General features: G+C 51.2%; 1 protein-coding gene across 2 annotated transcripts; it reads right to left on the bottom strand.

The window, feature by feature from the left end:
• Window positions 1–3870: 3870 nt before the first annotated feature.
• On the bottom strand, window positions 3871–7588 carry SRSF1 (serine and arginine rich splicing factor 1). Of its 2 annotated transcripts, XR_014226995.1 has the most exons (5): window positions 7055–7588; window positions 6673–6857; window positions 6273–6445; window positions 5298–6016; window positions 3871–4380 (listed from the first exon to the last, which is right to left on the bottom strand). XR_014226995.1 is itself a non-coding variant. In XM_082294668.1 (4 exons), exons 1-4 carry the CDS (start codon window positions 7246–7248, stop codon window positions 5822–5824), a joined length of 747 nt encoding a protein of 248 aa, XP_082150794.1. In that variant the 5' UTR covers window positions 7249–7588; the 3' UTR covers window positions 3871–5821. The 2 variants fall into 2 exon arrangements, 1 of the variants encoding a protein (XP_082150794.1); XM_082294668.1 differs by having other exon boundaries at window positions 3871–6016.
• Between the last annotated feature and the right edge of the window lie 5516 nt (window positions 7589–13104).

Below are 13104 nucleotides of genomic sequence, written 5' to 3'. Positions count from 1 at the left end.
AACACGAAACTCACTAAAGGGATGAATTAGAGCTATTAGAATATAGAGGTAATTACTCATGTGAACAATGCCCTGCTCGACTCTTTAATGATTACACAAATTAGTGCATAAAATTATGTTAATGGCTCTGCAAGCGGCACATCCACCCAGCCCGCCCGGCGGGAGGGGACGCAGAGGTGAGCCAGGTCCCCCTCAGCACTCAGGAGCAAGGTGAGGGAACGCCAGGAGAGGCTGCAGCCCATCCTGCGGCTCTGCCCGGCTCTGTGCCCGTCCTGTCCCGCAGTTCTGCCAGGCTCCATGCCCGTCCCATGGCTCTGCCAGGCTCCACGCCTGTCCCACGGCACTGCTGGGCTCCGTGCCCATCCTGCGGCTCTGCCGGGCTCCAGGACTATCCCGCAGCTCTGCCAGGCTCTGTGCCCATCCCGTCCTGCAGCTCTGCCCTGCTCCATTCCCGTCCTGTCCTGCAGCTCTGCCGGGCTCCGTGCCCATCCCGCAGCTCTGCCAGGCTCCGTGCCCGTTCTGTCCCATGACTCTGGCAGGCTCTGTGCCCATCCCATCCCGCAGCTCCGCCGGGCTAGGACAAAGCACTGCAAGGACCACGCAGTGCGGGTGGGTACAGCACTGACTCACCTTCAGGTGTGCGGGAGAGGGATTTTAGGGAACGTTTATTACACAGGGAGCTGCCTGGAATCTTCATTTTTCCTAATAATTCAGCTTTCTATTTGAAACCACTCCAACTGCAATTTCAGATGAACTGCTCTTCCCGTGCAGGTGCAGTGAGGATCATTCTGCACTCGGCATGGGGGACTCTCACCAAAGCTGGGGCTGTTTTTAGCCAATCTAGAAATGACTCTGATTTTGCTGCACAGCTAAAAACTCTGCTGGTATCAGGACAAGAAACCTCACGGCACAACCAACGCACACAAATCAATGAAAGAATCCCCTGTTCTAAAGCAGAAGTCTCTTGTTAGAAAAAAAAAAAAAAAAAACCAACCAAACAACAGAAAAAAAACCCCAAACTGTGGTTTCTGGGAGAAACCACAAGTTTTCTAACCGTTTCTATTTCGGAGCTAGTGATGGGTTTATTAAGCACGGGCTATCGGGACGATGTGCAGTTAAGGAGGAGAGATTCCCTCCCTCTCCACGGCGCTTCCCGAAGTGTTCGCACAAAGAAGGCAGTATCGGGCCGGGCTGCCGGGCAGCTGCGCGGCCGAGGGCGGCACAGAGAGGCCACCCAGCCCCGGGGCGCACAATCGCCCTCAGTTGTACCAACAAAGCGGCACTATCGGAAGCGCAGGAGTGTCGGAACAGGCGGATTCCCTGCAGGAATGGCGGAGCTCATCCAGTGCTGCCGAGTAGAAGCACCGGGGAGGGAACGCTGCCTGCTCGCTGTGCAGCAGAAACCCGCCTGCTTCTGGATGGAAAAATTATTTAGGAGAGGGGGTTACATTTGGATGTCCCCATCTGCTTTAACAAAGGCAATTCCATTTCCCTACCCCTTTCCACCTTCTTTAGAGAGAATGGACTCTCAAAACTCTTAAAGTTTCAGGAAGAACACATGCATAAAGAGGACACGTGGTGCCTTGGTTGGCATCTGTTGAAATCCTAGCAAATACCTTCCCGGAAGACGTGCTGGTGGAACAGCCACCGAGAGCTGCCTGTCTGCAGCCAGCCCGTTCCCACTAATGCACGAGGATATTGAAATCAATGCCAGTTCTACCCACCAGCCCCAGCCGGGTGAGCGGATGGCTCCCAGGGCCCTGCCTGGAAGCAGATTCCCCATGGGGGAAGTCAAGCAGGCACTTACTCAGATTCACTTTCACCCTTGGAGAAGCTGAAGGGCAAAAGAGATGGCACCGAGCTCCCCGGGTTGTGCCAGGCCGGAGTGTTGCTCCCAAAACTCAGCGACTCCTCACCATCTCTGTCACAACATTAATGAACTCATAACGTGGTATAATTAAAAACTGAGAGTGTGTCAGGAGGCACAGCCTCCTCCAGTTAACTTCTCCTAACGCTGTCAAACCTGGTTCACAGCACATTTCTGAGATATTAATTTAATTCCTCTATTTTATGTCAATCAGAGAACATGATGTTCCCCCCGAGGATGGCGGAACATGCTGGATCAGAATCTGAAATTAAAACACAGGGCACCTGGGGAAAGCCTTGCTTCACCCTGTGGCTTCCCTGCCCCAGCACTGCCTGGCTGGCTGTTTGCTGGCTGACAATTTTAGGAGAAAAAAGGTGGAATGCACAAGGGCTCCACACTGGGAACAGGTTTATTACAGGATCTCAAAGTGCTTCACAAACACCACAGCTGGGACACAAAGTGAGTGGATGATGCTGGGGCAGGAACAGGACCAGCAGCTCCTGCTGGAGTGACCCGAGCTCTCCCCTTGGGGGGGGGGGAAGCCAAAATGAGAGAGAGAACCCAGGAGTGCTCCATTCCCTTCCATTTTCCAGGTGAAATGGAAAGGCAACCTTGCCACTCTGCGGGAAGGATGGCAGCCTTCTGGCACAGGTGTGGTCCCCACTGGCTCTGTGACACTCCATGTCAGAAGCTTTCCAGGAAGGTGACACTCCACAAACCCCAGCACAGAGAACGCTGTGTTCCCAGGTCCTCTTCCTGGGAGTCAGTGTCCTCCCAGGGCATCCACAGAGTGATCCAAACCACTGAGATAATCTCAGGGGCATCCACAGAGTGATCCAAACCACTGAGGTAATCTCAGGCGCAAACAATCCTCAGGTATTTCCTGCTCCAGTAGCTGATCCACACACAGGTGAGACTTGGAGCACACCCTGCACCCACTGGCTCCCTGGTGCCAGAACCAGGCTTGACAAACTACAGCCTTCCTGCACCTCCAGCACACACCTTGTACAGGGAAATCCGAGTTACAGCCTTCCTGCACCTCCAGCACACGCCTTGTACAGGGAATTCCACATCATAGTTGGCTGAACTACCCCTGAAACTGGTGCTCCACATGTTGCTGAGCTCCTGGTGAACCTGCTTAGAGCCACCAGCTCTGCCTGGACTCCCTGGGTCAGAACTAACGCTTGTATTTCAAAGTGAGGATGGTGATTCCTGGGGTCCTTCACTCCTTCTCCCCGTGGGTCCTTTGGAGAGTGATCCTCTCCAAACTCCACCTCAGTCCTGGCACACCTAACTCTGCAGGTTTCCCTTCATGAAACACCCTGAGCACGCCTGGACCCTTTCAAATCGCTTTCACCTTCCTTCACCACGGGTGGTGGAACAGATCAGTTCCCAGAAGTTTGGGGTTTTTGAGTCAAACTTCACCTTTGCTTTCCCAGCTCACACCCGTGTGCCCTGGAGCCTCCACTGCCCTCGTTTCCCACATCCCAACAAACTTCTCTGGCAGCAGTCACCCCACGGTCCCCAGGGCCACAGCCTCCTCTGGGCATCCATCCCCTTCCACCTGGGAAGGCACTGTGTGCAGCCGGGCCACGGCTGCCACAGGGGTGCAATTCCCAGTGCCCACAGCTCAGGGATGACACCAAGATCCCAGCTCCTGCTCAGTTTCCTCCACCCACAGCAGTAGTGGTCAGAGAGAGCAGTTCTGCCCCCATTCAGCCTCAGGACAAGCCCATAAATCTCCCATTTTCCCCATGTGATCTCCCACCAACCCTCATATTAACACTCCCTCTAAGCACGGAGAATTCATTCTTTTCCCCTCCCCATCTACTAAATTCCACCCATTGCCCAGGGAACTGATCCTTTATTGAGGAGCAGCTCAAACATGGACGCTTCCTGTGGAACACTCCGGCTCTGTTCCACACAAAAGGCTTTTGTCCGGATCCCCAACGCGAGGGCAGTGGGCGAGGACGAGACTCCGCGACCAACGATGACACAGGGCATGTTTTTGTAAAAATTTTATTTGTCAAAGAAAAAAAAGCAATTGCCAATTGAAACCTACGCCATCTTTAACTCCAATTTTGGTCTTTAAATTTAGAGAAATGACTTATTTACTTTTTTTTTTTTTTTTTAAACAAACCCCCCTTTTTCCCCTTTAAGGTTTACCATCTACTCGTGCTGAATCCTTCCAAGGAGATTGCTCCAGCGTACCTCTCCAGGTCCTCGCTTTGCTCCTTTTACCAAAAAAATGCAAAACTCCATCGTGCATCTTAAGGGCTCCAATCGTCAAAAATAGGAAAAAAAATATCTTTGGAATAGCCAATTGAGTTGAATAAAAAAATCCACACGAATGCGGTTTGGTTGGGGCAGGAATCCACTCCTATGTTCCTGGTAATTTGATCCCGCTCCATGAATCCTTGTAATTCAGCCTCCCTATCCTATCCACATTATGATTTGAATCCAATGATCCAGCTCCAAGGATTGGGATCCAGTGAGCCCTCTCCAATCCAAACCTTTATAACCAGCAAAACCAAAAAAGAGGAGGCAAAAAGTTAGATACTGTAATGAAAAAATAGGATTCTGGGGAATGATCAGTTATGTTTGCCATCAATTAATTCAGATGTACAGTAATAACTATCAATTCCCCAAAACAAACTTTCCAATGGTGATGCTCAGATAATTTCTTTAGAAATGTTAATTACTATTTGGAGGAAACATTGTAAATATTTACAATATGTCAACTGGAAATGCCAACATACTCAGCGCATTGGTGGGTACGAGGTTTTGTGGTTGTAAAAAATGGTCTTACTAAACTGGAAAAGCTTTAACTGCTCGGTCTATCCACCTACTATGGAATGGCTGGACTACAGCTGCACTCCCAGCTGGAGGGAACGTTAACAATCGGTGTTTTCACACGGATCGTGAGTCAATCGTGAATTAGTCTGAGGGGGCAGGGCTGAGACTTAAATTATTCCCCACTAGGTTTGCCATTTTTATTTTGCTTTCATTCTGGTACTTATAAAAATGCAACAGCCACGCTGTATCAGTCACACAGAGGACATGCAGATTTTAGCAGTATTGATATTATACTCTGATTGCAAGTTCTACTACAAGTGTACGGATACTACGGACATGGACACTTGTAACCAAACGCTGTGGGACGAAATAAACCAATACTCCCCCCCCGGCCCCGGTTATTCCTTTAAAAAACTAGAATGGAATAGAGAATTACAAAAGCAGGGATCTGGCCACAATTGCCCCCCCAGAAAAGGAAGTTTTAAAAGAGAAGAGCAATCGCAGCCTGCGGTCACGAGAACATGCCTGAAGCGACACGTGGGGACACGTATGTGCTCGGCCTCAATTCCCCTGTCTCTCAGTATAAGGTCAATACTGCCAAGTTCATCTGTGACAATAGCACTTGGAGTCATACCATTGCCTCCATTATTGATCTGATCCTCCTCAATCCTCCTTTTGACAATCCTAAAATGATTGACATGTGCTCCACAATCCTTTAATCCAAAGCATTCTTAATCCATCTCTTCAGATATGTCTACAGAAAGACACACGAAAAGGCAAGATAAAATGTAAGATCCCCCAGAAGAGACAAGTTAGCCACAAACATCCCAACATCCCCAGCTCGTCTCGACCACAGCGGAACACTGAGACATTTACACAGCAATACCACAGCTCCAAGAATGTTGGTATTGAACTAGAACTAAACCGGAACAATCCTGACTGACAGCAATTAAAATACAATTTACCAAAGACAGGAGGGGAATGTCGGTGTCGAGGAGCAAATACTCACTAGGGATTTTACACAAGAATGCAATTCAACACTTCAGCCAATTCGAGTAAAACAGTTGGAATTTTAAAAAAAATAATGAAAGACTGTACTAAGTAAAGGAAAACTGTGTACAACATGGGGTTCTACAAAAAGATCAGAGCTAGTGATGTTTATGTACGAGATCGGGATCTGCTGTGGCGGGGAGAGTAGCGTGGAGATCCTCTGCTTCTTCTTGGGGAATAACTGCGGCTTCTGCTGTTGCTTCGACTACGGCTCCTGCTACGACTACGGCTGCGGGACCGAGATCTTCCATAGCTTGGGCTTCTTGGGCCATCAACTTTAACACGGATGTAGGCAGTTTCTCCCTATTGAATAGACAGAACTTTCGATTGAAACGTCGAGGCTTCAGGGCCATGTTTCAGGCATGCTGACAGACTGCAGACAGCGTTATTACGGCCGGGACAGACAGCAGAGCTTACACGTCTTATCTCCAGCCTGACCACACACTTATTTAGCTGCTTTGTAACCAAACAGTGAGCACCACACGTTCCTTACCTTCAAATCCTACTGTTAAGCCCCTTGTATCCAATTCTGGCCAAAGAAAGTAAGTGTGATACCTACCTCGTGAGATCTAAATTTAGTGTTATCCAGCTTTCGCACAGCGTAGGTCATGTCTTCCTTCCGCACAAACTCCACGACACCAGTGCCATCTCGGAAAACATCAGCATAACATACATCACCTGCTTCACGCATGTGATCCTTTAAATCCTGCCAACTTCCACTTGGAGGCAGCCCTACAGAAAAACCAAAACGTGACTTTAAAACCGGATTAGAGCTTCACCTCCTGTAGTTACAGCAGCAGCGGCACAGTGAAGGAGAGGAGCGCTCAGCATCCGGGAGACACCACTCCTCCCCTCCCGAAGCACATGGGCCGATGCTTTTTAAGGGGAAGCTCGCAGCAGCACCGCGCCTGGAGGACCCTGGGGGAGTACTTAGGCTGAGAGAGAGAGCAATGACTCACCCGAGACTATCACTCTGTACTCCGAGCGCCGGGACGGGGGGCCGTACCTGCCCCGGGGGGCTCCTCCCCCTCCGCCGCCGCCGCCGCCTCTGCCGGTGCCGCGGCCGCTCCGAGGGAACTCCACGCGGAGGCGATACCCATCGTAGTCGTAGCCGTCCCGCCCGTAGACGGCGTCCTCCGCGTCCCTACGAGCGGCACGGGGCGGGCGGTGAGCGCGGCCGCCGCACCCCCCGCCTTTGTTCCCGCTTCCCGCCCGCCTCTCCCCGCCCGCCGCCTCAGCGGCGCCGTTAGCGCGGCCCAGGGCGCGGGGCGCTGCTCCCGGGCGGGCAGCGGAGGCTCCCTCGGGGCTGGGGGGCCCAGCGAAGCGCCACAGGGGTCTCACCTGGGGTCCTCAAACTCGACGAAGGCGAAGGGCGGGCCCCCGCGGCGGTTCTTCAAGTCGATGTCGCGGATGGCGCCGTACTTGTAGAACACGTCCTCGATGTCCTTGGTGCGGATGTCGGGGGGCAGGTTCCCCACGTAGATGCGGCAGTCGTTGTTGCCGGCCGGGCCGCGGATGACGCCGCCGCCGGACATGGCGAGGTCGGCAATGTTTGCGGCGGCGCGGGGCGGTGCGGGCGGCGCGGGGCGGCGGTGGCGGGGCCGGGCCGGGCTCTCGGAGCGCTCGTTACCTCCCCCGACCGCCGCTTCAAAATGGCGCCCGCGGCTCCGCTCGCGCTGCCTCTGCGCGCACCGATCTCACCCCGGGACGCAGCACCAGCCGCAGCACCACCCGCGCTCACGGCGGATCAGCAGCGCACGCGTCTTCCGCCGCGCCCTCACTCCTCCGCCCCGCGCATGCGCGGTTTCACCGCAAAATAGTCCCTCGGTTCTTGCCGCTTCGGAGAGGCCGAGTCCGTGCGGGTGGCGCAGCCGTTGGGCGCGGGGGCGCGACGAGCTCAGTTATGCCGTGGGAAACCTCCCGTGCCCGCGGCAGGTGAAAGACGCGTCTCCCGGCGGCGGCTTAACCGGCGGCGGTTGCGTGACGTCACGTCCGGTGCGGCGTCCCGCGCCTCTAGGCCCGGCCGGGGAGGGCGCGCCCCACAATGCCCTGCGCGGGACGGCGGGGGCGCTTGGCGCCAAGCGCGGGGCGCGTCCCACAATGCACCGCGGCAGGGGCGGGAGCGCGCGGGGCGGCGGCGGGAGCGCGCTCTGTGCCCTCGGTGTCCCCCCGGTGTCCCCCCGGTGTCCCCCCGCTGTCCCCCCAGTGTCCCCGCCGCGGCTCAGGGGCCGCAGGGACGCGCTCACGGCTCCGTCCCGCTGTGCCGTGCCTCGCAGACGGTGCGGAAAAGGGCTCTGCCCTCTCCCCGGGGGCAGGACGGCGGCTGACCCAAAATGGCCGCCCCGGGGGCACAGGGAGCGGCAGCAGCCGCTCAGCGAGGTGGGCACCGAGCTCGCACATCTCCCTCAGCTACTGGAGTTTGGGTTTAACTCAGTTGGGTTTGGGGTTTGCCCCCCGCTCACGGTGTGCTTGCCCATTGCTGAACCCGTATGACGGATCTTGGGGGCTCTCGCGTCCGACGCAGCTGAGCACGATGAGCTTGGGCGAAACAAACTCTAAGGATGGCCTTGACTTGGTGTGTAAGTTAATAAAAGCGGAGGAACAAACAGCGTTAGAAATTGAGGCGAAGTCGCATCCCAAGTGGATACATTTGAGGACACTGCTGAGGGCCTCGTGCTGCTGCAGAAGGGTGTTCTATGTAGTGCATTCGTGAAGGTTTAATGTAGGGTCACATCAAAAACAGACTCAAAAGAAGCAGGGCAATAATATCCAACTATGTCATGTTTATAAAATTATAATTTAAATAAAGCCACTTTAAAAACCAGCGGAGTACACTGCATTGCCACAAAGCCCTCACAGATGTGTTAAAGCAGCTTTAGAGTGAGAAATCACTTCAGTGTGTCCCAGTCATCAAGATAATACAAAAAGGTGGGTGAGATTGTGCTAAAAACTATTGAAATAAATGATCTTGTGCAATCTAGGTGTCTCTCATTGATCCCTGAATGTTGTTTGTATCGGCACAGGAGACTCCCGTGGTGCTGGAGAGGTTCAGTCACTGAAACCACCATGAGGGGTTAAAACCAGTGTTGGAGTGTGGAGGAAACCCTTTTAGGCTCATGAGTTAATTAAGGGATTGTGAAAAATGCCTTCTGCCTCTTCCTTGGAGCCCATCACGCTGCCCTCATTTTTCACATGTTAATGAAAAATGCATATTCCTCTGGAAAAACAGCAATCGCTGGCTGACAGGGAAATGTTTTCAGTGTAACATCATGACAGGTGTGACTGTTACAAATGCTGCTCGTTTTTCTCGAGGTGGAAGGGCAGCGATGCCTCCGCTCCAGGGTTTTGAACAAGGAACATCCCTGTTGAGCCGCCAAGGGATTAAATAACAGCAGAGAGGTGGGGTGAGAGAGCCCATCTTCACCAGAGGTGGATGGCAAAGGGTAAATTCCCAACTGCCTGCAGATGTTCTGCATCTGTGACAGAGCTTTAGGGCTTCACAGTTCTCTTTGTAGTGGAACACAACGAGGTGAGTGAGCAGGGACTGCGGCCCCTGCAGTTCCAGCACGGCTCTACGTGACTTCACTGGGTGATTTGGGGGAAATAATGGAGTTTTTGGACTATTTAACAAGCTATTCACAATTTAACAAGCTGTTCAGTTATTTGCCAGCTCAGCAGAAACACTTTTTGGAGTTCCCAACCCTGGAAGTGTCCAAGGAGTGACAGGACACGGCACTCAGTTACGTGGTCTGGGTGACAGGGTGGTGGTGAGGGGCCAAGGACCGGACTCAGTGATCTGGGAGGTCTTCTCCAACCTACAATTCAGGGATTCTGTGACCCCTGGAAGTGTCCAAGGCCAGGTTGGCCAAGGCTTGGAACAACCTGGGATAGTGGAAGGTGTCCCTGCCCATGGCAGGTGTGGGACCGGGTGAGCTGTAAGGCCCCTCCCAATGCAAACCTTTCTGTGATAAAAAACCCAACAAGTCCCCTCCCCACAAAAAAACCACACAAAGATCCTGATTGTGCTTTTCCCAGGTGCAGGGAAACTCCATCCTTTGCCAAGAAATGAATGTCTATTTTCAAAAACTTATTAAAACCACTGAAAGTTATTCTTAAAGGCATCATAAACCAATGGTAAGTCTGCTTGGTTGGTGGAAACCCTGTTGCATAATTTCTTTTGTGTCTTAATAATCCTCATAACTGCTTTAAATGAGTCTCTTAATTACCTTAATGAAGTGTCTCTTTATAGAAGTATTGGATGTTTTCTTCCTCATTACCTTCCTCAGCTCTGTGTTATCAGTGGAGTGTTTAGTTGGATATGCTGCAGAATACTTATTTCTCCGAGTCATTTTTGGCTTTCTAGCAAAACATATGTGGGGAATTAATAAGTTATGTAGAAAATAAATTACTGGTAAGGCAAAGGCAAATAATCTTGCTAAAAAAAAAAGAAGCCAACTACTGTAAAATGGCAAGGTTTTGTTCTCAAAATGGGAGCAGCAGAAACCAGGGCTGTCCAAGGGAGAATATTGGTGAATAATGCAAATATTACCCATGTAACATCATGGCTTATTGTTCTTCCTGATGAAACTTGGGAAGCAGGAGGTTTCCCAAGCAGAGCTGCAGGGCTGGGGCTGTGGCCCACGGCCTGTCATCGCCCAGCTCTGTCACAGAGAACCTGTTTTTCCTAATCCTTACTACAGAGCTATCCAGCTGGGATTAGTCCTGACTAATCTTACTGTGTTGCAAAATAACAGTTCATCAAAGCTCAGATTGTTTGGGAGAAAATGGTCATTTTTTAAAGAGGCATCTGAAGCTGTACTTGTTTTTTTTTTTTTTTTGAGAACTGAGCAATGAATTGTCCAAACTTGCCATTTCCCTCCTGTAACAGTCGTTTGGAATCTGCTGCTGGAGGGGTTTCCTTGGCATTTCACCAGTAACTTGAAACCACACAGGTTGTGTCTTTGGAGGTGAAATACAAAGCTGATATTTTGTGTGTGTGTGTGTGTTCCATTTTAAATAGTGCCTCAAAGTTATCAAACTTACTGTTTTGCATGTAGGAAAAAGATGCAGAAATACCAGTCTGATTTTTTCAGAGAAACTCTGAGTTTAAAATAAGACAAGGAAAGTGTGTGTAAGCTTGAAAATAATTCCCATAGCAGTGGATGGTGACAGAGGTCTTTCTGTTTATGCAGATTTATCTGTAAGCAAAGAGATTTCCTCTGCACATGCTGGGGCATGTCTGGATGCAAACGGAAAACACAGCACACTGCCAGTGGGAATTTTTCCTGGAAGCCAGCCCAAAAGGACACACACGGGTGGAGACTTAAAGGAGAAAAGCCAGACAAGCAGCGGTAACACCACCGGAGTTCAGATCGTCCCAGGTGGATTGGGAATGCTCATTTTTTTAATTTCCAAAACCCTGCTGTTTTCCTTCATGAGAACAGCCACGCCATACAGCTGGCCCCACGATGTGCTCAGATCCAGGGTCCCTGGAGCAGAGTCACAGGGCACAGGGAAGCAGAATCATTTAAATTGCGTGTGGTTATTTGTCCAGTTGGCAGCAATAAAAGGTTCATTTTAAAAAATTAAAAATAATAAAAATCATGGGTTTGCTGTGATTTCTGCTCTCTTGTTTTCATGTTACTTGGATTTGCAGCGATTCCCACATGCCAGCATACCATGGCTGGGGCTGGGAGGGAGAGGGGCAGCAGTTAGCACAGACCAGAAAGTTTCAATGAGCCCCCTCAATCCATTTACATGGATTTATTTCCCTGGGAAGATATTTCTGTTCATCCAGAGCTCTGCCATTGCTCCCTGCCTCCTGCTGTCACCGAATATCGCAGCAGCTGCTTGCATTGCTCTTCCCTCTCCCTGCCTGGTGGGATGCTCCAAGGCCTGACGTGGAGAGGGAGGAAAATGAATGCAAACTGTCAGTGTAAATAAACCTGCTAACGTTTATTCCTGCTAAGGAATAAATAAGTGGAAAGGAGCAGATCCATTTGGGTTGCTCGTTCCAGAGGGAACCTCGCGGTTTGGCAGGGTCTGGGCAGTGAGTGTTTCCCCGCAGCTGCTCCTTTTCCTTTTGCTGTTTTTATTTCCCTGTGCATTTCCTGGAGCTGCCTCCTTTCCCCTCAATGCATTCCACACTCCAGGCATGTGGCACACAGCCGGCTGAGCCATCCACACCGGGATCCAGCGAGGAGCCGCTGCCATAGTGCACCGGCAACGGGAGCTCACCAGCTCCTCCTGGCACTTCCCTTCCCACCCCGTGTTCCAACTTGGAGTGAACGGTGCCATCCTGACACAGGGAACTGAAACAGGGTTTGTCCATTAGAGGTATTGATAGCTTCTTATCTGGTATGTGGCATCTGTCACCGTCCCCACCAGGACACCGCAGGGCCATGGCTCAGCCACAGGCAGTGGGAGCTCTGCACTTACACATCCCAGGGATGTCTCTGTGGGGGCCGTGCCACTGAGCCAAGCCTCGGGAGCGTGGATAGAGCTGGATCTCTTTGTTCTCCAAAAATAACCCAAATTTGCCAGGCCTGAGTGGTTTTTAAAAGGAGGTTTTCCATTAGCTTTCCGTGGAGAGCCGCTGGCAGCGGTGCCGACGTCCCCGCTCCCTCCCCGGCTTGGGGCTTTCAGCACCATGCAGCCCCTGTGGTATCAGTGTGGGCTTGCTGGTTTTATTTAACACAAGGAACTACAACGAGAGAGAAATGCATTAAAATTGGTTTCAAGCAGAATATTTTTAAATACAAATAAAAGATTTTGGAGCTGTTTCATGGGCGCTGTAACTTTTATGTAAACACTGGAAGAGGCAAGGGACTGTGATAACCATGTGAAACAAAAACTCACAGAGACCAGGGTGGGAGGGACATTGAGCCATATATTTTTCCTGTCAAAGCTCAATGGAAGGCAAATAAACGATGAAAAATAAACTCAATGTTTACAAAAGGCCCAGGGTGGGAGCAGCCACCAAGGTCTGGAGCAGTTTGCTGATCCCAGTGCTCAGGTGCTGCTGAAAGAATTCTGCTCCCACTGGAAATCCTGTTCCACAGCATTTTATTATCCAGACATTCCTAATCTAGGAAACCTCATGGTTCATATCCCATTAATTCTTAAGGAGAAGGATGCAAAGTAAGTGCTTTTGAATGAGCAGGTTAAAAGATCTGTCAGAAATTAGGAGTGGAGGCCCAGCAGCAGCTGTCCTGCGCTCTGCTCTGCAGGGCAAAGAAAGAACAAGACAATTTGATTTATGTGTGATATTGGACTTGCTGGTACCACAGTAGCCCAACTAAACAAGAAATACAACCTATTTTTTCCTTTTCCTAATAGGCCTTTTAGGTGCAGTTTCTTGAGGGCAGTAAATAGGAATATCAGGTCTTTGT

The sequence above is a fragment of the Coloeus monedula genome (genome assembly GCF_965178545.1).
Source record: "Coloeus monedula genome assembly, chromosome: 20".
NCBI lineage: Eukaryota > Metazoa > Chordata > Aves > Passeriformes > Corvidae > Coloeus > Coloeus monedula.
This window is presented reverse-complemented; position numbering and strand designations above follow the sequence as displayed.

Bases quoted from the DNA above. Each gene is read 5' to 3' on its own strand.
- SRSF1 (XM_082294668.1), bottom strand. From the start codon at position 7,248: ATGTCCGGCGGCGGCGTCATCCGCGGCCCGGCCGGCAACAACGACTGC. The intron at 6,446-6,672 runs GTGAGTCATTGC...GTTTTTCTGTAG, and splicing joins GTACAGAGTGATAGTCTCGG to GGCTGCCTCCAAGTGGAAGT. The intron at 6,017-6,272 runs GTAGGTATCACA...TCTATTCAATAG, and splicing joins CTAAATTTAGATCTCACGAG to GGAGAAACTGCCTACATCCG.